This window comes from Leptonychotes weddellii, chromosome 10, assembly GCF_054177405.1.
Source record: "Leptonychotes weddellii isolate Sample4059 chromosome 10, ASM5417740v2, whole genome shotgun sequence".
NCBI classification, from domain to species: Eukaryota; Metazoa; Chordata; class Mammalia; order Carnivora; family Phocidae; genus Leptonychotes; species Leptonychotes weddellii.
In genome coordinates this window covers 39,696,259-39,722,574 of record NC_138378.1, presented here as the reverse complement: position 1 = coordinate 39,722,574, position 26,316 = coordinate 39,696,259, and the positions used below count along the sequence as shown (strand labels likewise).

The following is a 26,316-nucleotide window of genomic DNA, read 5'->3' as shown; positions in this document are numbered from 1 at the left end:
GGCCCAAAGATGGCTACCTGGGGCTCACACAGCTAGAAAGTGGAGCTTCAAAAAGGAGCTAGGTTTCCTGGCCCCGTTTTTTGACCACAACTCCAACCAGCAGCAATCACAGATCTTCATCAGTGCACAGACTGTTAGTAGTTTCCATGTTCCTTCTGGCCCCTGTGAAGGTTTTCCTGGGGCCAAGTCAGAAGCCACCCTGACCTTTCTCTCACTTGGACCAGGCACAACAGGGACCAGCATTTTCTAGCATCGGGGAGCTTGTTTTACTGGGATACTCTCCCATCAGTGTCCTTGCATGCCCCAAAGACCGCCCTTGAGCAGAACAAAAAGAGACTGGCTCCTAAAACTGAGGCCAGAGTCTCTTTGCCTGTTGCCTACTGCAGCTTAAACCACATCCTCACCCCCAGGCAACCTAACAAGCTCAGTTGACAGCCCCAGGAATCAGGGGCATTTTAAACAAGAGCACCATCCTCTCTGTCTCAAATAGGCTCTCAGATGTGCCCTCCAAAACTAGCAGATGACAGCAACCAAAACAGCAGGAACTCTGAAATGATGCTCTTTCTTGGTAATATAAAAGAATTTTCTAGAATTGGAGATTGCTTCTTTTTATTATCATTTTAAATTAAAAGTACTTTGAATACCCAAGTCTCTGCCATCCTAAATGAAATTAGGTAAGATGAAGGGGGTGAGAATTTATAACAGGCTCTCGTGTTTAGAAATACTTCTCTGGAAGATTCTGCCTCTTACAGAACAAATGAGAAATCAGGGAGTCCCAGTTAGCATCCCCCCTTTTGTACCATGTCTGACAAGAAAAACACCAACTAGATTTTTTTTTACATTCACACCAAGATATTCCTGCCTCATATATCAGAGGACATTGTGTCTGTAATCAAAAATTCTATTTAAAACATTATTTGGGGAAATAAAGATTAAATGACTAAATTCTGTCTGGGACAAGAGTTCCCTTCCCTATGTGTCCAGGTGTAATTTTTAATCTTCCACTTCTATGTACCACCTGTCCCTCTAGCAAAATGCTTGTTGAGCTTGACAGAATATTCTACATAAAGAGGTCACACTTGTCGGCTTCCACCTTGACGTGGGGTCCTGGGCGTCTGAAAATTAGAGTGTGCCTCTCACTGAGGGTGTGAAGTGGGAAGGGGCTTACTATTATAGCTCCTGAAAGGATCTTTTTGACTTCAGAAAATAGCCTGGTGAAGAAAAGCTTTTTTCTCCCATGAATACTCAGGGACTGCATTATGCTCCTGAGATGGCGGAGGTGAGTACTTTGGATCAATATTCCCTGAGAAATGGCCGCTGGGCTAAGTGCAGGCAGAGGGCCTCAATAACAGATCTCCCTCCCGCCAAGCCGACAGAGCATTTGCCACAAATCTGCCACGAACAGTTTGAACCAGCGAGGGCTGCCCCTTAATGGCATCATCTTCTCCTCCCTTTAAAAAATGTCACCCCATTTTTTTTCTATGTTGATGGCTGATTATGGGTCCACTAGAAACAGTTATTTCTATGGCCTGCCTTCAGGGAAATCTTGGCATCTTCATTTTAAGGCACCACGAAAAGGCACCTTGGAACTGTTTCAACCTGAGGGAAGAGGGCAGAATGCCAGTAAGAAAAGTCAGATCAGGGAAGATGTATTTACTAACCACCCATGAGATTTTCACAAAACAGCCAACGTATGGATTTGTACTTTATACCATGTAGTCTATATTTTTTTCCTTCTAAAACTAATAATCTGTCGTCATTCTAACCCCGTACCCCATCCAGTCAATAAGCGGATTCTCTTCAGATTAATGCAAACACACACGGGGATACAGGGCTTTCTTATGTACAGAAGTAGCATCATATAATACACAGCATTACAACTTTGCAATATGTCATGGGCACCTGTCCTCCTAATTTATCCTTTTTTTAACAGTTGCATATTGTTCCTCAGAATAGATGTACCTTTCTTAACCCATCTGTGGGCTCTCAGGTGGTTTCCAGTGTTTGTTACGACAGACGTGCCTACAGCAGACACCATCACACCTGTAACCTGGCATACCATTGCTTTTAACTCTATAACATGCGTTCCCGAAAGTGAAATTACGGAGTCCAAGAGCTTATGTAATTTTAGCCCTCATAGCCTATTTGATCATTCTAGAATTCTATAAAGTCCGTTTTGGAGTTGCATTTCAAAAGGCAGGGGGCGCCTGGGTGGCTCAGTGGGTTTAAGCGTCTGCCTTCGGCTCAGGTCATAATCTCAGGGTCCTGGGATCAAGCCCCGCGTCGGGCTCCCTGCTCAGAGGGAGCCTGCTTCTCCCTCTCCCTCGGCCCCTCCCCACTGCTCATGCTCTCTGTCTGTTTCTGTCTCTCTCAAATAAATAAAATCTTAAAAACAAACACGAAGCTAGGATCCATGTCTTCTCATGTTTGGGAACTCATTGAATTACCCATCAGCTGGGGCGCCTGGGTGGCTCAGTCGATGAGCATCTGCCTTCGGCTCAGGTCATGATCCCAGGGTCCTGGGATCGAGCCCCACGTCGGGCTCCCTGCTCTGCGGGAAGCCTGCTTCTCCCTCTCCCACTCCCCCTGCTTGTGCTCCCTCTCTTGCTGTGCCTCTCTCTGTCAAATAAATAAAATCTTAAAAAAAAAAATGAATTCCCCATCAGCTTAAGAAAAGAAAAAAATATTTGTAAAGAGGGCACCCAGGTGAAAGGTAGAATTTCAGCCACACTAAAATGAGTGGTGGGAGACAATGAGGCCTCCTGTTCGGCTTGCCTAACCCACATGTCCCACGTGTTTCCATGATAGCATTCAGAAGAAGTCCCTGCTTTTGGAGACATTTCTGAAAAAACTAACATAAATGCATCAAAATACACTGTAAGTTCACCTTTCATCATTGATGGGGAGGAGCACAGGCTCAAGAGTCAGAGTGGTGGCTTCAGATCCCAGCTGCGCACTCTCGGCGTGGCCTGGAGCCCCGGAGTGATAACCATTCTGACTCCTGCTTCCCCACCTGTGTATTAGGGTAGTAATACTGATCATGGTGGCCAGCCTCAAAGATGGCACCAGTGATCATGACCTCCTGGCATCCACACCATTGTGTGGTCCCTGCCACACTGATTCAGATGATCTATGTGGCCCCATAGAGCATACAGCAGAAGTGATGGGGTGTGTCTTCTGATATTAGGTTGTAAAGCTAATGCAGCTCCCACCATGGCATCTTGGATTGCTGGCTCTGTGGAAAGTCAGGCACCAGGCAGTGATGACACTCAGGCCTGTGGACACGGACAGCCCGTGGGAAGGAGCCATCCTGGAAGTGGGGTCTCCAGCCCCTGTCAAGTCTGCATGGGACTGCAACTCTAGCTGACTGGAACCATCCCTTCATGAGGGAGCCCAAGTCAGAGCCCCCAGCCAGGCTGCTTTGGAATTCCTGACCCACAGAAACAACCTAATGTGGTAAATGACTACCATCCTTCTAAGCCACCAATTTTGGGGGTGATTTGTCACTACACGGTCATGATCACTGACCTAATGGCTGTCTGAAGATGAGGTGAGGACAACATGCAGAAGGCACGTGCTAACAATGGCACGTTCTAATGGTACTTTCAGTGGTGTGATGGTGAAGATGGGTGTAGACTCTTTTCCTCTGGACCCTGACCACATCACTTTACATCACTCTACACCTGAAACTAATGTAACACCTTCTGTTAACTACACACTCTCCCCTGCTCTCCCCTGGGTTCGCACACAGATGTTTTGAGGTTGGAGGAGGCAGGCATTACCTCGGGGGCTCACCTGCTCCCTCGTGTGTCTGGGGTGAGTCCTGGCTGTCAGCTGAGATCATACCTGGGGCCATCAGCAGAACACCTACATGCGGCCTCTGTGTGTAGCTTGGGCTTCCCCACAGCATGGAGATGAGATCCCCAAGAAAGACCCAGGCAGAAGCTGCATGGCCTTTGCTAACCTGGTCTCAGAAGTCACACAGTGTCCCTTCCACTGCACTCTATTCGAAAAGCGGTCACAAAGGTCATTCGGTTTCAAGGGAGGGACACAGATGCCACCACTCAATGGAAGGCACCTCAGACAGTTTGCAGAAATGTTTTAAAACCTGCACCACATGGCATTAACATTATAGGAAATTTAGAATCAGTATTCTCTCACATCCTGTAGAGGGATCTGATAGACATCAAAGAACTCAAAGTAATGAGAATGAGTTCTCATGAGCACTTGACCTAAATAACTCGGTCTCCATAACAGCCTTGGGTGGTACTTCGTGGCAGACAGCTAAATGCACTTTAGCCAGCTGAAGTACATAAATAACTTATTAAATGCTCTTGGCTATCTCACAGATGGTCCAGAAGGGCCATACAGAAGGCTTTGGGGCAAAAAGAGCCAGGAGCCCAAATCACCTTGCCAGACAAGTCCAACTGTAGCTCACACCGTGGCACAGGGTCCTCACCACCTCTGAGAGACAGATGCTCTCCACGCCTTCTGGTCTCTCGTCTGCATCCTCGTCTCGGGGGAACAACTCAGGGTTGAGCACCTCTATCCCACGATATGAGGGGGACTTAACTGGACACTGATCATTTCCATTTTGTTCCAGCAGAGCCTAGCTGCAAGGGAGGCTGGAGAAAGTAATTTCTGGGGCCTGCCTTGGGGAGGCAAGACTCATGGGATGGGAAATTATCCAAACATAGGAAGAGTGTTCAAAAGGTGCAGCGTTTGCAGAAAGCATAATCAGTGTCCAGTACAGGTGGGTACTACCCTTTCTTCGTTTTATCAGTGAGAACCGGCAGAGAGATTAACTCACCCAAGGCCACGTAGCTCTTAAATGGTGGAGACAAGAGGGTGAAAGCGGGCATTGTGCTCTGAGCCCTGGCATCTGACAGCCATGGCATGCTGGAGAAGAAACAAGGGCCCATTGCTCGTGAGCTTGTGAAATCCCACCCTGGCGGGAGGATAGAAGGAGTGCCTGCTGGTCTTATCAGAATCCATTACTTGGGAATTACATTTTTTTATCGAGGCACAAAATTAAATTTTTTATTGAAAACTTTTCTTCAGGGTGCCTGGGTGGCTCAGTTGGTTGGGTGACTGCTTTCGGCTCAGGTCATGAACCTGGAGTCCCGGGATCGAGTCCCACATCGGGCTCCCTGCTCAGCAGGGAGTCTGCTTCTCCCTCTGACCCTCCTCCCTCTCATGCTCTCTGTCTCTCATTCTCTCTCTCGCAAATAAATAAAAATAAAAAAGAAAACTTTTCTTCAGAGTGACTCGACTTTGAGGCTCAGGTTGGGGGCTTGGGACTGACCCCTCTTCTCAGCATCAGCGGCCCTTTGTTGAGGCTGAGCAGGGAGTGCTTAACAATGTGTGCTCAGGGATTTTTCCTTCTCTCACTCTTGCTGGTTGCCATGGTTCTGAGATGGCCTGTTAACTTGCTGGCAGGTGTAGAGCTGTGATTTCCACAACCAAGTGCTTTTAGAACCAAAGTGGAAGGTAGAGAATGGACAGAAGTCACAAGGGTGTGCTAGCCCCAAGCAATGTCTTCACTGTGGTGCTGCCTAAAACTCCATTATTTGCCATGAATTCAAACGTCTCTCCCTCTCATGGTTCGCATCTTCAGCCTGTGAAAGCAAAGCCTAAGTGGTTCGGAATCCACGAATTTGGTACTGCAGACATGCCAGTGTGAGGGCCTTAGTTATAATCACAGAGTGCAGAATTAACCCCATTTCCCACGAGTCCTGGTGAGTTGTGTTTGCAGGTTGGGTCACACAGAAATAAGAAGTTTCTCCAACATACAAGAAAGAGATAGCTCAAAATGGTGACCTACATGCCTCCTCCCACTGAGGTGGAAATTCTAGGCTATTCCTTTGGAGTCAAATTGCCAAAACACAGATCAGGTGTTTCCGTGCTTTAGGGGTTAGAACCGTATGTGTTCTTATGCCACCAGATCACCCTCCATGCTTTGGTAGCTCCTTGACAAGAAGATGGAATCATGACTCTTGTATTTCACTATCATTTGAATTCTCCCACCCTGACACACTCATCCTCTTCAAGGTTTATCTCTGTGAGCCAGTTTCCTTCTTGCTCTCAACTAAATGTCCCCACTTACTGGTCATGTTACCTGCTAGGGCCTTCTATTTCCCCATCTGTTACGTGGGGGTAATCCATTCAACCTCATAGAGTAATTGTGAGAAGTCAATGAGTAATTCATATTAAGGCCTTAGAGCATGGGAGTAAGAAGAGCTCAAAGAATTTTAGCTGGTATTACTGTTACAAATCCACCATTAGTTGAGGTTCATGGTCTCTGGTGAAGACTTCAAGCCATCAGCACTTCCCGGGCCAAACTTACCGCTAGTGGCCAACAACTGGGAACACCCCATGTACCACCAAGACCTCACACTCTCTGCCACACACATTAAACACCAATGTGCACACAGATCCCCTGGGGATCTTATGGAAATGCAGATTCTGATTTGGTAGGGCTGGGGTGCAGGCTGCAATTCTGCACTTCGAACCAGCTCCCAGTGGTACAGATGCTACAGGCTCACGGTCCGCACTCTGAGTCACCAGACTCCGAAAAATGTTCTCCACTGTTGCTGCCTTAGTTGATACACATGTAAGGCTGGGTCAGAAAACTGCTTTAGAAAACGTTTCAGGTAGAAGTTGAGAGCTGCTCATCAGAGCTGACTTCCCACTGTTGGACATGGATCTAAATGCCCCAAATGCTCAAATATTTGCCAAATTAAGTGAGGTCAGCCATTGTCATGAAGGTACTTGCTGTTTATCAATTAGTATTATTTTAAAACTGATCAATGCTGAGTTAAAGTTAACTCAAATTGTTAAACCGATGACTACCCAAATCCTTGAAATGTTAGGTTGCACCATACAAAATTGTTGATATTAAACTTTTTATTTTTACCAATCAAAACTGTAATTTATTGAGACTCAGTCTAACAGTTGCCACTTCACTTGACAAAACCAGCCAGTATTGCAGTGAGGAAAAGACCTTCAAACCAGGAGACACCATTCCTCTTCCGTTTAGGTTTTTGTGGATGACGTAACAGATGAGAAGTTTTATGTATTGCCCGAGAGCCACTCCAGTTGACGTGACAAACATGAACTAAAGTATTAAGAAAATTATCTTGGAGGCAGCTTCCTACTTAAATTCCTCATTTAAACATTTGGGGTTTTAAAAGCGGTGCCGACGGGCATCTGGCTGGCTCAGTCACTGGAGCGTGGGACTCTTGATCTCAGGGCTGTGAGCTCATTGAGCCCCACGTGGGTGTAGAGATTACTTAAAAATAAAATCTTTGAAAAAGTAAAAATGAAAAAAGTGGTGCCTGAGTAGGCAGTGCCACCTCAATTTTGCAATTTTTAAGACTACGTATGCTCAGAGGTTGGGTTTGTGGTAGTCAAGGCACCACCGAGCCAAGCCCAGTTCTCACAAGGACCGCGTTTCCATCTGATCAAGGGCAGGCACGTCGGAGATCCATAAAACATTATTGCACAATTCTATTGTCTAGTCCAGGAGAAGGCAAACCTTTTCTAGTAAGTATTTTAGATTTTGCGTACCATAGAGTCTCTACTGAGATGATGAAACTCTGCCATTAAGGTATGAACACAGTCATAGACAATAGTAAGCAAACGGGTGTGGCCATGTTCCAGTAAAACTTTATTTACAAAACAGGCTCATGGCCAGATTTGGCCAGCTGACCCCTGGGTCAACCTCTACTGTTATAATGGTAGAACTGGTGAAGTACCACAAGAGTGGCAATAATTCTGGAATCTCAGTACAACCTTAGAAGGTGTAAGATCACAGTTGCTGCAACAAACAAGTCAAGATAGCTATATAATGTGTGTTTACTTTTTTTGAGTTCTCTTTAAGCTGAATCACCAAATTTTGAAAATAGAAGGGGGGAAAATCATGATTTTCTCTGTGGTTAATAAAGCAAAAAAGTTTCTGGATACAAATCTGAAATCTTTAGTAGGTAAATGTTTCCCTAAAAAGGATTTAAAACTATAACTGGTGTTTGGTGAATTATCAAGATATTCATGTGAAAACCCTCAAGAAGATATCAAGGATAATAACACTGCTCAAAAGAAGCAATAATGGTCTTTTATTGAAGAGATGAGTGAAAGAAGAGTGTGTAATGTATTTGATGAGACCTAACATGATTCTGTTTGGATCTGGACACCCAGAGACTGCAATTTGGTTCGTCACCTTGTGTCCCTGACAGTTCATTTTTATGGACATTATTCCTGTCAGCTTCTGCCTATCTTCTGCCCTCTTCGTAGCTGCATCGTGGAATGATCGAGGTTCATTTTACATAAGACAGTAGAACCCACAGCAGTAGAAAAGAATTGCAATGCACTGGTGCGACCAGCTTTGAAATGGCAATATTGGACACGTGGGTTTCAGCCCAAGTTCCCCATCCTTTTCTGTTCTTTGTGCTCGCAGGAAATTGTAGCCTAATTTTTTCTTTCCTCCTGTAAAAAGAGCCTCCTCTGAAACCCCTCTATGCACTGACACCTCCCTGCTTCCTATCAGATTCGGCAGACAATAGCCTCTTGGCTCAGTCTGTCCCTCCTGTCACTGTCAGGTGTGACACCTGGCTGTGGCGTTTGAGCAAGGGGGTTGCATCGGGGCCCCGGTCCTGAACAACAGAGATGAAGCAGATGTTGCATTCAAATAAAAGGGCCTTTTTTGATGAGTGAAAAAGGAGAATAATGGATTCAGGTTGAAGTTTCTGCCATTATTGTTTCCTGCTGTGTGATGCTTAGTCTACTGGTCCAAACCAAATGGAAGGAACGGTGAACACCTGGGCTGTGGTGAAGGGAAGCAACACGGTAAACTAGGAACGCAAACCGTGTGGACGAGCACCCCACAGATGGTGGGGACGCTGCACGGTGTGAATCTGACCTGCTCAAAACACGAGCTTCCGATACTCATGACTCTGAATGTGCTCTGACCGGCGGTAAACATTCTATAGGCTTCGTTGCAATACAGTAAATGTCCTAAGAACGGTTCGTCCCAGTAGTGCGGGCTCATGCCATGAGCTAAGGCAAACACATCAGTATGGACGCTTTGTGTGGAAATGCCACCAAGAGATCTACACACTATAGAAATCTTCAAATAAGACAAACATGAACACGTTTACCCCGCAACCCATCTGCCTGCCATATCATCGTGTCTTGAACATTTCACTTTCCAGATGCAACAGCCCAAGCCCACAATAAAAGTATATGGAACACAAATGTTGACAGTTGGGGCTTAAGAGATGAAGGGGTGTGTGTTTGGGTTAGTGAAAATATGTTAACTGACTTCAAATCATATGCTCAAATATGTTCTATGATCTGAAAAGCATATCAGGCCTTAAGGACGACCAAAAAAAAAAAAAAGGTTGTGGATGGTAAATTCAGGAGCCAAGTTGTTTCTCTCACTGGATGTAAGAAATCAATTCTCTTCATCACGAAGGTCCATCAGAGGTGCCTTGCTGGTGACACCTCTCATTGGTCTCCGTCGCTTTCCAGATCCAATCTGGCATGTAGTACTTTCCCCCCTGCAGTTCCTCATGAGGAACGTCCGAAGACACAGGATTCATTTGTCTGCAGAAAATCCTCTTGACTGGGAAATTGCCTTGGTGACACCCAAACCTATAGCTGGTTGTTTGCACAAGACAAGATGTTGATGAATCGGTTGGAAATTATTTATGTTTCCTTAGCAACCTCAGAAGGAAGCAGGAGTTTCCCAGTTCTCCCGGTGGAAAAACAAAAAGAGATTTCCCTATTCATGGAAATCACTGGGAGGGTAGGTGCTGTCCTCTCTCACCCCTTCTTCTTGTGGACTCAACATACCTGGCCTTGCTTGACTGACTAACGTGCCACAGGGGCAGGAGGAAGCCCAGGACCTTGAACAAGCCCTCAGAAAATGGTCTTCCCACTCTGGGTGTTTGGGAATTGTTCTTTCCCCTAGGGCCACTGGGTGGGGATAATTGTGGGCCCCATGACCAGATCTCGCTTCTGCACTTTTCTTGTGATGCTGATGTATGTGCTTGTTAGAGATGATCGCTGTATCACGGCCCAGGAGTCATGAGTGTACCACACTTTCCCTGTGAGTATCGGCCACCTAATGCTGCAGATTGGTAATAAAGAAACAATATGTTTCTTTCGATATATAAGATATATATAACTTGAAGATACATTTGGAGGTTTTCTCAGCAGAGCGGGGCTTTCAGGCGATTACCTTCAAGTTATATTGCCAAAACATTAATCAAATGTTTCTATAATTTAGGGTTAGAATCCTAAGGGTCCGAGCTTTGGTACCACTTTGGCAATCAGAGGGGATGGAGGCCCTCACATGCTCTTCAGTTCACTCTCCCACACTGGTGTGCTTTGCCACCGTGTGGGGGGGTCTCTCTACAACTCAGTTTCCCCCTTGACCTTTTCCAAACTTCACAGCTTGTACCTTCAACCACCAAACTGTACAGGTCTCTCTAGCTTAACCTGGCACTGTGAGAAGGTAACTGGGTGACACATTACTGTGTGTATATATGTCGTTCTAACTGACCCCACACACTAGAGGTCAGTTAGACACTTTCTCCACGAGACCACAATGTCCCTTCCTCAAGAGGATAGCAAGTCTTGCTCAAAGCCTGCCTGCCACACACCAGCGGGTTCATAGCTAATCCTAAACACCAGCGAACACGCTCGTGAGAAAGGTTTTCTCCTGCCTGTACCAAGGATGCCCTCTCCCTTTTGGGTCTTTGCTGCCTTCCATCTCACAGCCTCGGGAACTCTCCTGAAATGTCTCAGTGGACCTCGCAGAGCCCCAGTCTCTCTGGTTTATAGATGAGGAGAAAGAGGACGGCAGAAAGCCGAGGGACCAGCAGAGTCAAGGTGCTTGCCTGAGCCACATTCTAGACCCTTTCTCTGTTCGCAAGACATTTGGTGGGTGAAGAATGCTATGATGTTACCTGTTCACTTGGACTGTGGAGAGACGCTTCTGCTTTGTTTTGTTCGAAGACTCTGTGGATGGCTGTGGAATGAAGTCCAGAGGATGGAGACAGGGGAGTAGCTGCTGGGGGGAGGCGGCTGTTCCACCCAGGAGCCTGCAGCAGAGCCCTGGAGGCCAAGGGGAGACGGGGCGCCCTCATGGTCAACAGCATCTGGCAGCGCCCACCTGTAGACTAGCATTGCCGCGCCCAGACTTGTGCTCCCTGGTCCCTACAGGGCACCCCGACATACCCACGTGTGCCAGCGCACAGCGGCAGTCCTGCCTGGCTCCAGGCTTCGGCTCTGCTCTCTGATGGGTCATCGTGGGCAGCTGTGGAGCCTCTGGCCTGGCTTCTGGGGCTCCCAAGTTACCCTGGAGCCCCTGTGCGACCTGGGGACTCCCCGACTGAACCCAGCGGCGGGCCCTGGGACCCTCTGAAGGCAGGGTGAGCGCCTGGTCAGAAGTGCTACGCAGAAGGAGCACCAGGCCTTCACAGCGGAGGCCTTTGAGTAGGTGGCCCGGGTGGGTGGGTTCATCCAGGGTTCCTGCTCTGAGGCCTGGAGAAGCCCTGACTTCTCCAGGCCTCCAGGGAAACGTGAATCCAGAGGAAGTTATCAACTCTGGAGAAAGGGGCGAAGCTGCAGGCTCACTTCAGAACCAGGGAGCCCGGGGCAGCCTTTTGCTTTTATGACACCACTTTTGTGTGGGAATAGAAAACATGTGGAGACCACCGGCAAAAATAAAATCCTTTCCTTTATTTGGCCCCCTCTTTGAGCTCCTCCCTCTTTGGTCTTGTCCCTTTTCCTAAACCACCCCCCCAACACCAATCCCTTGCTGCGGTGGGTGTGGCTGTGTGTGGGTTCCAGGGAAGGTTGTCCAAGCTTGGAGCAACCTCAGACACACAGGATGTCCTCGGGGCATCCTTTGCATATTTATAAAGAAGGTGAGCGCATTTCCACTTGGTATTCTATATCAGGGACCCTTGTGAACTTATTATCCAGGGACGGATGAAAAAGAGAGAGATTGAGCGAGAATCTGATTTCCTTTCTGTTGACCCCTCCTAGTACATAGCTTTGAAATAGACAAACCTTGTCTATTTCTTGGACACCATTTAGTCAACTTTAATGGGTTCAATTTTCTATACAATTTCACCGAACATCTCACACAAATGAAATTCTACTTTCTATTTTAGAAAAGACATATTTGGTCCACAGAAATATATTCCCAAGGGGGATGAAAGAGCACATTGGCGAACAACCAAATTTTCTTTGCCCTCATGAAGGTGGATCTTAGAATTTATGCTTTATGATTATGGACAAGAAAATCAGTGGGCCAAACACAGATGACAAGCTACCATTACTGCAGACAGGCCTCACTTGTCGTGTGCAGCCAACCATTGGGCCTTCCAGGAAACTTTCTGTTGGCTTAGAACATACACTGAACATCCCTCAGTATGAGGGATCGTTTAATGTACGGTGTGATTCAGAGAGGACATTTAAAACTCTCATGTGAGTGTTGCTCAGACAGGACAGCCAACAGCCTGCAAATTTGAGTTTTATTTTGTTTCATTCAAAGTTCCCAGAACGTTATAAATACTGTTTTGTCCCTGTGCTTTCATATTGTGCAGGCACTGAGATTTTGTCCTCCAGTATTTCTCCCAACTGCTCAAATACATAGTCAGCAGCAATAAAGGGCAACCTGCAATCTGTCCCCGAACCAACTCACCTGTAGTGGCTTTTCCATTATCATTCTGAGTCTGTTGCCAGGCCCTCACAGAGAGGAATATTCAGTGTTCCTGACAGCTGAGCCTTTTATTAAACCCTCTCCCGCACCACACTTCAGGCTCGGAATCTGAGAAATGATCTCTCCCAATTCTTCCTTCCAAGTTTCTCATGGACTGCCCTTCCCACCCTCATCCCGTCTACACCCTTCAAACAGGCTACCCTTTCCCGGGCAGATTTCTAAAATTGCTTTGGTGGACAAACCTTCGATTTCCGAGGGCCTCAGGAAAGAAGTAGCAAAACACACCACAAAAGGAAATGCACACTTGTGATGTTGAGCTCAGCTCCGTAATGGTGTATTTCAAAGAGAGGAAAACAACTTGAAATATTAACTGGTGAGCATCAGAATTGTTCTTCAAAGAGCTGAGTGACACATAACGGAAAACATTGTAATGACCTGTTATTAAATTTAATACCCCCAAACAGATGGTGTTCCATTTTTTCCCCCAAAAGCAGATTGATCACCTGATTGAAAAATTGTTTTTGAGCCCTTACCCCAAACCCAGTTGTTTAACTTCGGTTATATCCACATGTGATCTGGTTTGTTTTCCTTACTTTGGAAATCTGACCATGACATCATTTCTACTTTTTTTCTAGTTGATACCTAAGGGCCCAAAACTACCCACCTTATTTATGTGAAGAATTACTGTTACACTGAGTCCCAAATTGTCGGGACATGAAGGATCTGCTAAGTTAAAGCAGTGTCTCTACATCCCTTGGTGAAAAGGATAGATTCTTGTGGGCACTTATGTAGATTTCCCTGAAAAAGTCTCCACAGCTATCATTCTAACCCCACCTTCCAGTGCATTTCTGAGGGTCCCTGACTTGCCTTCTGCTCCTGTTGACTGTTTTTGAGGCAACACCCTTAAAGGGTCAGAGGGGCAGACCCCAGAGGTTCAGGCTCAGCTCTAAAACCCATGATCCTAGTGAGGGTGGTGGGGTTTTTTTTTTCTTTAATAAAAACCAGACATTTAAGAAATAATTTTAAATCCTTATGGAAGCCGCATGATGCAGAAATAAATCCATCTTACTTTGACTTTGAAAATATTTTTATTTGAATAGTAAATAGTTATACAGTTGAAACAGTTCTATTGAAGCTTTCTATAAATAGCTAACAATTAAGAAAATAATGTATGTAGAAAAGAGATTGCATTTAAAAGTAAGAGCTGTCGGTTGTACGAGGGCTCCAGGGGCCCTCCAAGCAGAATAAAATGGTAGGTTGTCTGTAATTCACTCAGGTATAAAAGTTAAAACTTTTAACAGATCCCTTTAGAAAAAGGCTCTCTTCTAAAATGCACAGTGAAATGTCAAGAGTGGCAAGGGATGGGGGAGGAAGCGTACCAAAAAAAAAGATCTGCAATCAAATAATATCATAATCTTCATAATTAATATAAATAAATAAAGAATAAATAACAATTACTCATAAATCAACATATACATTTAAAGAAAACTCATATAGTCCTACCTCAACAAAGATGATCAAAGATCAAACCAAAGAGTCTTACGTGAAGTATTGAGGCAGTTTCTACAGCATTTTCTGAAAATTCCCTTCCCTCCCCCCAAAAACAATCCCAAACAGACAACAGTTCAAGGCATTTGTGGCTATACTAAAGAAAACTCTTTTTTAAGCAATTTGATTTGTTCACATACAAAAAGGTAAAGCCAGACTCCAGCAGTTCACAAGCCATAATAAAGCTAATCGTGTGGGAAGTTCAATTTACAGCCTGTGAAATATAAAGGCATTTATTCCTCAAGATTCACCCAAAACAACCCGTACGCTACATACATAGAGAGCAGAGATTGGTAGGCGAGAGCAAACCGCATTTCTAGACCATGAACACAGCGAATACTAGCAAGAAAAACAGCTCTCCGCTCCAAGGGGGAAGCTTCCAACCACGAGACAAACGCGTACAGCTTTTCTCTCTTGTACAGAAAGAGATTGGCTCCTGTTGCGCCAAGGAGGGAAAGGGGACACAACGCAAAAGGGGGTGGGGGGGTCCAAAAGGAGTCACAACGAGAGGATCGGGGTTACCGTCACGCCACACCGAGAGAAGCGGAGACAACACTTTCACCGGGGGCCGGCGCCCCCGGCGCGGACGCGGGTTCAGGGCGCGCAGGGCGCGCTCTCCTCGTGGGTCTCCAAGAGAAGGCACAGTTCGGGGCGGGGGGTGGGGTGGAGGGCGCGCTCTAGCAGGCCGGACGCACGGGCACCTGCAGGAGGATCACCTGTCTGTTCTCGGACGGGTGGCACTTGTTGATGTGCCGCGTGAGACCAGGCGAGCTGTAGAAGGTGGCTGGGCAGTACTTGCAGGGGAACACCTGGGCGGCGTGCAGCAGGCGCAGGTGGCGCTCCTGGGCGCCCTTGCTGGGGAACGTCTCCCCGCACACCGGGCACAGGTGGCACTCGGCGGACGCGCTCAGGCCCAGCACGCCGGCCGCCTCGCCGTCGCCGGCCGCCTCCTGGGGCGCCTTCTCATCGGGCCCAGGGTACAAGGCCAGTAGGTCCTCAGCCGGAGGCGCGGGCGGCGCGCCCTTGGCCTGCAGCGCCTGGTGGTGCGCCAGCAGGTGCTTGCGCAGATAGGCCTGGCGGCGGAACTTCTTGGCGCAGTGGTGGCACTCGTAGAGCCCGTCCTCGGAGCCCGACTCGGACACGCCGCCGGGGCTCGGCGTGTCGCGGTCGCTGCCGCCGCCGGTCGCCTCCCGCGCCTCAGCCCTGGCAGCGGTTTCAGGCTCGGACGCGCGGGCGGCGGCGGGCGCAGGCCGCGGTTTGTGCCAGCGGCGGTGCGAGGCTAGGTTGGCGGGGCAGCTGAAGACCTTGGCGCACTCGGGGCAGCGGTACTCCACGCGCACAATGCGCGAGCACTTGTGCTGCGCCAGCGCGAACGGGTCGGCGTACTCCTCCTTGCAGAGCTGGCAGATGAACTCGCCCAGCGGCCGCGCCGCGCCCCCCGCCCGGCCCCGCGGCGCCTCCACCGGGCCCTCCTTGATCTTGAGCCCCAGCACAGGCGACGTGGTCACCTCGTCCTCGAAGTGCAGCTTGCGGATGGCTTTGGGCTTCTTGGCGCCCGGGGCCTTGGCTACCTTGGCGGGCGGCTCGGCGGCGGCGGCGGCGGCGGGGGGCGCGGGCCGCTTGCCCGGGGGCCGCAGGGAGGCGGCGGGGGGCAGCGGGGGGCCGGGCCCTGGGCCGCGGGCCGCCTCGGCGCCCGCGGAGAACGCCGTGCCCATCTTGAGCTCCGCGGGCGCGAAGAGCAGCGGGTCGCCGCCGCAGGTGCCGCCGCCGCCGGTGCCGTTCGCGCCGCCGCCGCCGCCACCGCCGCCTCCGAGCAGAGCGGCGGGCGTGGGGAAGGACTCGGCCGAGACCGGCGACCCGAGGTTGAAGCTGCGCTCGAAGTACTTGTGCTTCTCGTGCTCGCGGCTCACGGGCCGCGTGGGGCTGTAGAGCGGCGCCGGGTGCGCGGCCTCCGGGTTGCCGAAGTGCGCGGACCGCGGGCCCGGCGGGGGAGGCGGCGGGCCCGGCGCGCAGGCGAGCGCGGCAGCGAGCGCCGCATGGGCGCGCTCGGCGGGCGGCGGCAGCGGTCCCGGCCCGGGGCTCGGCGCCGGGGGCGAGGCGCGGGCGCCCCCGCAGCCAGGCGAGAGCAGCAGCGCGCGGTCGCCGTCCTCGCCGCCGCGGACCCGGTAGGACACGGGCGTGGACTTCTTGCTGCGCTTCACCAGGAAGCCGCGGGGCATGTTGGCGCGGCGCGAGGGCAAGGCACTGGCTCGGTCCCACCTCCGCGCTCGGCCCTAGCGGCCCTCAGTGCCCCCGGCCCATGGCCCGGTCGCGGCAGCTGCGGGACTCGCGTGGCGCCGGCGGCGGCTCGGCCCGGCTCTGCGCCCTGCACGCGCGTCCCTGTCCCCGGGCCCGGGAGCCGCTCCCTTTTAACTGGGGGAGGGGGCCATTGTTCTCGCCTCCCGCTTCCCCCGGAGCCAATCAGCGTGCCCGCAGCTCCTCCGCCTGGTCGGGTGGGAGGGCGACGGGGCGGCAAAAAGGGGGCCGGGACTCGGGGGTCGCCCGGTAGGTGCGGCAGATGTACCTGAGGGCGCGGGGCCCCCGCGCGCGCCCCGCTGCCGCCCCGCCCGGCGCCGCCGCCCCGCCCGGCCCAGGCACACGCCCGGCCCCGCCTCCCTTCACGGTCTGCTGCTCCTCTATGGGGAGGCGCACGTGCCTGGGCTTTGTGTCTCTCCTCCGGGGGGCGCGGAGCCGCCAAATGGGCCCGTCCATCAGCACGACAATGCACGCCCCCCTCCCGCGCGGGGATTACCCGCGGGTCGCGAGCAAAATAGCAACAAAGGAGAAGAATGGTCCCAAATATGTCAGGAGGGTTCAATCCGCGAGCCCGAGCGGAGGGGGAAGTTGTGCGCGCTGATTGGGTAGGGGCGGCGGTGGGCAGCAGCAGGCGCGGGGGAGATCTGAGTGCGGCTGCTGGGGCGGGAGAGGGGTCGGGGGAGGCGCAGGGACTCCGCCTGGTGTTTGGGAAATAATCAAAAATCGAAAATAGCGGCAAAGCCCGGGCGGCCGAGAGCCTCGGCCGGGTGGGCCACGGGACCCAGGACCCAAGCGAAAATGGGACCCTGGGGTTCCAAACTTGGGTAGAGGATCTGGCCTTCTGGCTGCAGCCGGGGGCGATGTTTGCGTTCGCGGCCTTCGTGCGCCCGCGTGCGTCTGGAAGATTTTATCTTGAGTTTTAGAAACAGTTGGCACCGCACTTCTTTAATCGCTAGCAGACGCAGCCCAGGGGCGGGGCGCGGGGGGGGGGGCAAGTTAGGCTGGGTTCCAAAAGAAACATGAATTTCTGAACTTTCTTTTTTCTTTTCTTTCTTTCTTTCTTTTTTTTAAGTTCTCCGAGGCTCAAGGATTGGCATCCTTAGAGGAGCCCGGTCCAGGCCACTCAGCCTCCGCGAGGCGCTGGGCTGGGCTGATTCGGAAGGAGTTGGCCAAAGGCCGAAACGCGCGGTCGGCCGCGTGCACCCGGCTGAAGTTGGTTTCCGCTCTCCTTGCGCCGCCTCATGCATTTTCATTCGGAGCGGGCATTTTGTCTGCCGGCTGACATCAGATGCTAAATCAAGGGCTCCAATCAAGGCGCAGCGGAATAAAGGGGCCGCCTGTCTGGGCGCGAGGGCCCCCCCGGAGCCGTGCCCCCTTCACCTTTGTGAAGGAAATTAACCTCCGGCTATTGAGCGCGGGTCGCGGCCAATCTGGACGCAAAAGAGACGCGTGCTGCCGGCCGGGGGGAGGTGGGGGCAATCTGTCCTCAGAGGCAGGCTGCGGCCTCGGAGAGGACAAGCTGCCTCCCCCCTTGCCACCAGGAAGAGACAACAGCGAAGATCCACACACTCACAACCCCCTACCCACCACCCCGGCAGCCCCGTTTGGACCCAGATCGGGCCCTTTGCCTTCATCCTCTTCCCAGCCCAGCCCCAAGGAAACACAAAAGGCAGAATCTCCGGGGGACCGGGGCAGAACCCCAAGAGTGCATAGTGGGCCTGATCACCCATCACTAGGGAACAAATCAAAGCTGCAGAAAATGTCATTATGTTGTGAGGAAAATGTCACTTTATTGAGAGAGAAGGAAACGGACATTTTTTCTGGAAAGCTCTGTGCTCCTATATAGATCGTGCTGAGTTTTGCTTATGCTTAATGCCACTGAAGGTATTTAATTGTTTTTGGATTTTCCCTCTGAAAATACCCTGGCGGGGAAATTAAGCAGACTCTTTTTTTTTTTTTTAGAATCCACATGAGTAATAAGTTGTAATGGGGACAGTTGTTAGGCTTAGTTAATCAAAGGGTTAATCAAGTTGGTTAATCAAAAGGAAAGATGTTTGATGATTTTATGTTTGTGATCTTTTTTTTAACTCAGACCTAAAAGAGAAGAATACATATAATGGAATATATCTTGAAAGCTCTCACCCTCCTTTTAAAAAATGCTAACTGCGGTGAATGCTAGTCCTCAAAAAAGTTAGAAATTCTAAAATGAGTTTATCTAAAATTCATAAATATGTTTCAATCTAAAAGTAACTGATGTTGTTTCCTTTGCTCTTTTGAACGCTGATTAATACTGCCGATGAAATTAGAAGTAGGAGAGGGATTCCGGGACAGCTTTGGCCAATTTTATTTTCTAATCACGAATCCCATCTGGATTGTGGAATAATAGGGCGGGGGCTCGGCCTGCCGTCCTCAACTGACTGCGGGGTATTTGGTCTTGCATGTGTAACACTGCTTTCATTCAACAGATAACAGCGAGTTAGTCACCTTGTGAATCCTTTAAAAATAACAACACCCATAATTGTAAAGAGGGCGGGGGGGGGGGGCAAAAAAACCAAACCAAAGCAAAATCCTTCCTGAATGCTGCGAATTCAAACGGGTTCTGTATTAAGCCCAGAGAATCTATTGAACACTACTGAGATACTGAGATTCAATGGATCTTTTGCTTAGTTTGTGGTTTTTAGTCTTGTCAGGGAAAGTGAAATCTGTTTTCAGACGAGTACGGTCAAAATAAATAGAAACTTGAAAGATGCTAGTATTAGAAACTAATTCCATGTCTCAGGACTGGGGAAGAATTAGACTGAGGGCGCACGCACACACCAGCAACCTCCAAGTAGGTACAGCCTTGCACCTGCTCGTAAGTTTCCGTTGTCTTCTGAGTGATCTCATTTCTCAAAATCTGCGCGCCTGCAGTCCCCCATCCCTATGGGGACTTCGGGTCGAAACATTTGTCTTCTTCTGGGAAGGGCAAAGCGCCATCACGCTGTGCCCCGGCGGCCGGCCTTTACGCAGAGATTCCGAGTGGGCGCCGCGTGGAGTTGGGTCGGGGAAACACTGAGCATGCTTTCCCTCCCTCCAGAGGAGCTTCACCGGAGTCGGCGAGCATGGGGATCCAAGGCAGGTCCCCGAAGTGTCCTTCCCAGGCCTCGGGAGACTCCTCCCCTTCCTGTGGGGTCGGTCCTGGCAGCGCTTTGGAAACATTCGGCAGTCTCATTGCTTCTGGTCCTTGCAGACCCCGCTGCGGGTTCTTCCTTTGACGGCCGCAGGCGCTCAAAAAAAAAATTTTTTTTTTTTTGGTGCTGGTGTCTCAGGTAGCCGTCGGGGAGCGCGCCGGGGTTCACTGCGAACCCCAGTTCAAGACTCTAGCCCCGGGGAGTTTCTTGAAAGCGCGAAGCTTGGATATAGGCGCCAAAGCGGGGGATTTCGGCCTAGGAATTGCCTGGTGGGGTGTCGAGTTGTCCAGGTGGCCACTGAGCTCCCGAGAGGCGGAGACTGGAGGGTCCGCAATCCTACCGCACAGCGCGTTTAGAGACACTGGGAGGGGCGAGAGGGGGTTGACAGCGCTCCCCCGCCAACACCCCTAGCCCCACTCTGCTGGGGACCCCTCTCCGGGACTCACAGAAGCCCCACCCCAGGCCCTCCCTGCCCACCAGCCTCGACCCGGCCTGAACCGCACGTTACCGCCGCCGAACCCGCCGTCAGGTCCCGGAGGGGCCCGCGCCCCAGTGCGCGGGGCGAGCGCGGGGCCCGAGCCGGGGAGAGGCTTTGTGTTTGCAGGAATGAGGGGTTGTTGTGTCAGTCCCAGGGGCACGCGAGAGACACGCGCAGCCCGCCCGCCCGCCGCCCCACCCGGCCCGGTCCGGCCTCCAGGCACCTTCCCGGCCCCCGCCCGCGGGCCGTTGCCTTTGTTCGGCACATTAGCATAAAGCTGCCATGGATCTCTCGTTTAAATAATTCCACACAAAAGAAGAGTGCATGAAAGAGAGCGAACAAGGGAGAATCCGCGAGGCTGCGCCTTCCGCAGGGCGCGGGGAGGGACCGCGCTCAAGTATTTCCCTCCCCTCGAGTTTCGAGTGCCCCTGGCAATCTGCTGCGCACCCATTATTCGGCCGGGGGCCGACGGGGTGGTTGGCCGCCTCTTTTATCCCAGTGTGCCGTCGGGGCCACCGCACGCTCCGTGAAGTGCCCTCGGGGCTGTTTGTTTTTGCCTCGGGTGGGACCCTGTGGGAGGGGAGGGGGGCCAGAGGCTCCCGGGCCCCGCGACGGGAAGGGTGGTATTGGCAAAGCCAGAAAATGTGGAAAAGCCGTAAGCAGAGAATTATGCCAGTTAAAGCTGGAACGGCACTGAGCGGACCGGGATGACATTGAACGTGGGGGCGCACGAGGGAACTGCTTGCACCTGTGAAGCGGCGGCCCCACTGCCCGCGCGCCGCCGTCTCAGAAAAGGCAGCGACAGCACCCCCAGCAAAAACTGACCGGAAAGGCCACGGGACTCCGATCCTACTCCTCGTCGCCTGCCCCAGGGGGGACCAAGAGGTGACCAGGCCCCTGCGGGCCAGAAGGGGCGCACACTTCGCCTTGGCCTCAGCTCCCCCTTTCTTGTGGCTGCTTTGGGGTTTGGGTGTAAGTGTTCAATCCCCGCGCCCACTATCCCTCTCCTACCCCCCTCTCGCTCCCTGCGACTCCTATCTCTGGCCTCCCTCCTCCTCTGTCCCACTCCCGTCCCTCCTGTGCCCCCTTTCCTCCTTCTTCTACTCCCCTTGCCTCTTTCCCCACGCCTCCCTCCTGTCTCTCACATCCTGACTCTCGCCCCCACACCCCTGGTCCCACTCTCTGTCTCGCCACCCCCTCAACTCTCTCTCTCCCTTAGACTCTCTCCTTTTTTCTCTCTGGTTCTCTGCCTGCAGCTCCCCCCCCCCGCCCCCCGCTTTCTCTCTCCTCTCCCCTCCCGTTGGCCGGTCCTCCCTCTCCTCCCCGGCTCTCCTCTCCCCATCTCTTTTCCCTTCCCCTCTCCCCCTCCCTCCCTCTCCCCCCACCCTTCTCCCCCTCTGGCTCTCCCCCCTCCCCGCAGGCCAACGTGTGTTATTTTATTTGTCTAGAGAGAGCCTATTTGTTCAGTGATGTGTGGCCTCCTGGCCGCCGGCTTTAATGGGGAATGCGGAGGCTTGGTTTCTGTGAGCATTAGCATACAGCTGCCGGCTCGCTGCCCCGGCCGGCGCTCGCCGCATCCCAGCCTTATCATCACCTCTTCTCTCAACCAGAAAACAATCAACAGCTCCTCACAAGCGGCCACTTTCAAGCCCCTCTCCCTGCTTCTTGGCTAGCGCTCCCTCACCCGGTGCGGGGTGCACTCTCTCTCCCTCCCTCTCTCTCTCTCATACACACACACTCTTCTAAGGGTAAATATTGACTGGCTGGCTTTACATTTTCTCCTCCATGCAGTGCTCCCTTTCCTCTATCAGCTTGTCTTTTATTTTTCTTTGGCCTTCCTGTGATATTTGGGTGTCATACAAGAGCCATTTGGGGAAAGGGGGTGGGTATACTCTATCACACACCCACATACCAGCATTAGAGGCCTCTGTGAAGCATATAGTCAGGTGCATGTGATTGGCGGGAACAAAACTTGGGGAAATTAACTTTGGTGTTTTCTTGTCACTGTGCCTTGTTCAAAACTATAGAATTCCAAGATCAGCCTTTGCGCCCAAGATGTCCCCAGCTCGGGCGCCTGGGTGGCTCAGTTGGTTAAGTGACTGCCTTCGGCTCAGGTCGTGATCCTGGAGTCCAGGGATCGAGTCCCGCATCGGGCTCCCTGCTCGGCGGGGAGTCTGCTTCTCCCTCTGACCCTCCTCCCTCTCGTGCTCTCTGTCTCTCATTCTCTCTGTCTCAAATAAATAAATTAAAAAAAAAAAAAAAAAAGATGTCCCCAGCTCAACAGCAAATGCTGAAATAGGCAGGGACTTCATGCAGTCATCTGTCTCTACAGAATCTATGCCTGAGCACGCACAGAGAAGTCCAAATATTGTTCTCTTTGAAGCCCTTTCTTTGGCCAGGCTTTATCATCAGTGAGGAGTAAATATTCTCTCGAAGCCCTTAACACAGCCAATGTCAAGCCCAAATCAATGACCCTTGGGTTCTTCTCTTACTCTCAGAAAAGTTGTCCCTGGGTGGTAAAATGCTGAAGTCCACACAGAGATACTGAAGTTCCTGCCCAGACCCAAGAAATTACTCACTTAGTGAATATGGGATGACAATGAGAATGACCCCATCAGACATTTTGTACACTAAAACCCATTCTGCACATTTTTCAAAGCCCAGCCTACTTTTTAAAAAGCAGCAAAGAAAAACTTACTATCACATGAATGCATGATTCAATTTTAAGGTCGGCATTGTCATGTGGGGTCGCATTTGTGTGACTAGAACGCTTTTAATGGTAATACTTGATCACAGAAATCCTAACTGTTGATCCTTTGAGGTGGTTCTGTTAGTCTCCACCCAAGGGTCCCAGGGCCTGTCACAGAAACTCGCTCCTTTTGCTGATGAATTTGACCCAGGACCTCTCAGGGGAAGGGGGCAAAAGGGTGGGGGATAGATCCTCAAGCTGCCTTATTCGCCAGCCCTGAAATATGGTTCCACGTGTGTTGGTTTGCAGTTTGAAGAGCCAACCAGTAGGGATTGTTCTCCAAGTTACACAGTTTGTAGCATGTGGCCAAAGCTGGGCCTCCCTCTAAATGACCCATGCACATTTGTGTAAAACATACATGTGAAGGAATTAGTGGACTGTATTGCTTGCTTTTGCCTGCCTCAGAAAAACCAAACCTAGCGTTCTGGAACAATTTTCTTTTTGATAAGGGGTATATAATTCTGTAACACCAACTATGATTTTCCATCCTAATAGCTGTGTGACCCTTGTAATTGTGCCGACTTTGGCCTAATGTTAACATAAATGCAAAAAAAAATTGAAAAACTGGAATTGCATCCATGAAAAACAATTTTAAGCCCTGCTGATCAAAAATTCAGTCGTGAATTGTGTCACGCTATCTATTAAAAGAGATCCAAATAAACGAAAACTATTGTTGTTCCTGCATCCATATGTTTTCTAGTGAGCACTAAATTTGCTTTATTTATAAGAAAAAGGGTTTCTGAGCCACATTACAGGTGACATGTACCAGAGGCCCCGTGCAAAGCAACAGTGTGAAGGGTCAAAGGAAAGGAACTACATTGATTTCCCACTACTATTTTCTCATCTAAAACCTGCATGTGAGCCTGTGTGATCTTTGAGTTTTTGTTCTTATAACCTACAACGTTACAATACAGAAATTGTAATAACAGCTGCCTCATTTTCAAAGTTCACGTCAACAGTTCTTACGTTGTTGGATTACAGGGCTAATTCCTCATCGTCTGTTTCACCGATTTTCCATACTGGGCACATGGTTTTCTTTCTTCTCACCCAGGAGTATTACTGGGTAAACAGGTGAAGAACTGAGAAAATTGGCGGCAGAGCATTTCAGGAAATCTATCAGAATCACACCCAACGTAAAAACAAGCCTTACACAGTGCATCCCATTTTATTGCTGAAATGGATTATTCTGCACTGGAACATGCCTGGTGTTCAGAAGCGTCTCCCTGCCCCAGAATAGAGACCCACGGCCGTGCGCCACCTACTGGAACGATAGAAAACTACAGACGTTCGTGGAAGTGGAAAGGACGTCCCAAAACCACGATGGTGCTCGGTTGTCAAGCCAGGCTTCAGAGAGGTTTCCTATTTATACGAGCACTTCCCCGAACTCCACGTGTGAACACAATAAAGTGGAGGCCGTGGCCACAACTAAATGATGCCTGGCCACGCGTACATGGGCAGGTGGTAGTGATTATAGTGCAGGTAGTCAAGAATGCTCTTCTCCACCAGCGACTTGTAGATGGTTTCCTGGTAGACTCTTTTGAGATATTTCCGGGGCTTCTCCTTCAGGTTAATTTCCTCATCTTCTATCTGCCGGGCTAACTGTTCTATGGAAGGAAGTTCTTCCTCCTGGAAAATCCAGGAAGAGGCCAGATAACAGAAATTACTCGGACAATAAGAGGGCAGTTTCACTAAAATTAAAAAGAGTGCTCACCTTCCCAAGGATGGTCTTTTCCCCCCTAGCTTTTTAAATTTTTTATTTTTAATTGTGGCAAAATGCACATAAGATTTACCACTTTAACCATTTTTTTAAAATATAAAGGATAATTTATTTAAATCGAAACTCAGTACACATATATAAGAATGAATACAGAATTGTGCCATGTAATTTTACTTTCTGTGTGTGAGTTTACTACTCTGGGTACTTCATATAAGTGGGATCAAACAGCATTTGTCTTCTTGTGACTGGCCTACTTCACTTGGTGTTATGTTCTCAAGGTTCAGCAAGAATAGTAATTTTAAGTTCTTAATATTCGGATAAAAATTATCTGTAGCTCACACTTGTTTTAAAAATAAGAAAGGAAGTTATTAAACACTTTTACATGAAAACTTCTAGATGTTTCACGTGGTTACAGTCCTGTCAAGAAATAGGATTTAAAAACCCTTAAATTCTTAGTAAGTCAAATTTCATCGACATCTTTAAAGATAAGGCTCAGAGAGAATAGTTATTGAAAGTTGAGATATGCTGTGCATATCTGTAATATAGTAGGGGTTTTCCCAACATTTCATTATAAAAATATTCAAACAGAGGCAAGTGGACTGAATTGTACAATTAGCACCAGTGTGCACACACCACTGGGTTCCACGGCTAACATTTTACTCTATTTCCTTCATCATACACCATACATTGATAGGAGGTTCTTATGCATGTCACCAAGGTTTGAGCTGAGTGCGTTCTGAACGCCACAGTAATTCCAAAATCCCCAAACAGAAGAGTCACAGGGACTTTGATGGTATATTTACCCGAACCTCCAAAAGTTTTTATTTCGAACAGGAAAAAAGTAGATGACTTGCAGAGTTCTAATGGATCATTAATTTATTAATAGTAAGAATTTTATAGATAGGAAAATAGGCTTAACCGATATGGAAGCATAACAGAATGATCATTTGATTATTTAAGTGAGACACTACCAGGTGTTGGAGATTACACACACTTCACTTGGAAGAACAGTCAGTAGGGCTCAGAGGACTTCAGATTTGTATCAGCTCAACAAAACAGTGACAGAGAAAAAGGCACCCGATGCCCAGGACTTCATATTAGAGGTGCTGAAACATTTGAGTGCTGCTAGCATGTCCCCAAGCGTATATTCCACAAGATTCCTTAGTTTTTCAGAGAATTATATCAAGTAAAAATGACTTTACAAAAATTGTAGAAGATTTGGAGCTCATGATGTATGGAACTGTTCTGACAATGGGATAAATACTATAAAATCACAAAATGGAGCTTTTATCTAAGACAAATACTGCTCTAGATTGTAAACAGATTTTTGTGCATTTGTCTTTCATAGTGTGTCCTCTCTGTGTGACCATCTCCCCCTCATGTGACCATCTCCCCTCTCAGTGTGACCATCTCCCCCTCCAGTGTGACCATCTCCCCTCTCAGTGTGACCATCTCTCCCCATGTGACAATCTCCCCCCCTCAATGTGACCATCTCCCTCTCAGTGTGACCATCGCCCCCCCTCAGTGTGACCATCTCCCCCCCAGTGTGACTATCTTCCCCCCTCAGTGTGACGATCTCCCCCTCCAGTGTGACCATCTCCCCCCCAGTGTGACTATCTCCCCGCC

The 26,316-nt window shown here is 49.9% G+C and overlaps 2 protein-coding genes across 2 annotated transcripts in view; both read right to left on the bottom strand.

Moving 5' to 3' along the window:
- Positions 1–13,813: 13,813 nt before the first annotated feature.
- On the bottom strand, positions 13,814–16,500 carry INSM1 (INSM transcriptional repressor 1). Its single transcript, XM_031032759.2, has one exon. It carries the CDS (start codon positions 16,498–16,500, stop codon positions 14,959–14,961), a length of 1,542 nt encoding a protein of 513 aa, XP_030888619.2. The 3' UTR covers positions 13,814–14,958.
- Positions 16,501–23,758: 7,258 nt separating this feature from the next.
- The window catches only part of LOC145723653 (cilia- and flagella-associated protein 61-like), a 5,770-nt gene continuing 3,212 nt past the window's right edge, over positions 23,759–26,316 (bottom strand). Inside the window, exon 2 of the mRNA XM_081831993.1 lies at positions 23,759–24,599. Coding sequence (XP_081688119.1) covers positions 24,399–24,599 — 201 coding nt within the window. The 3' untranslated portion in view covers positions 23,759–24,398. The remainder of the gene's footprint in view (positions 24,600–26,316) is intronic.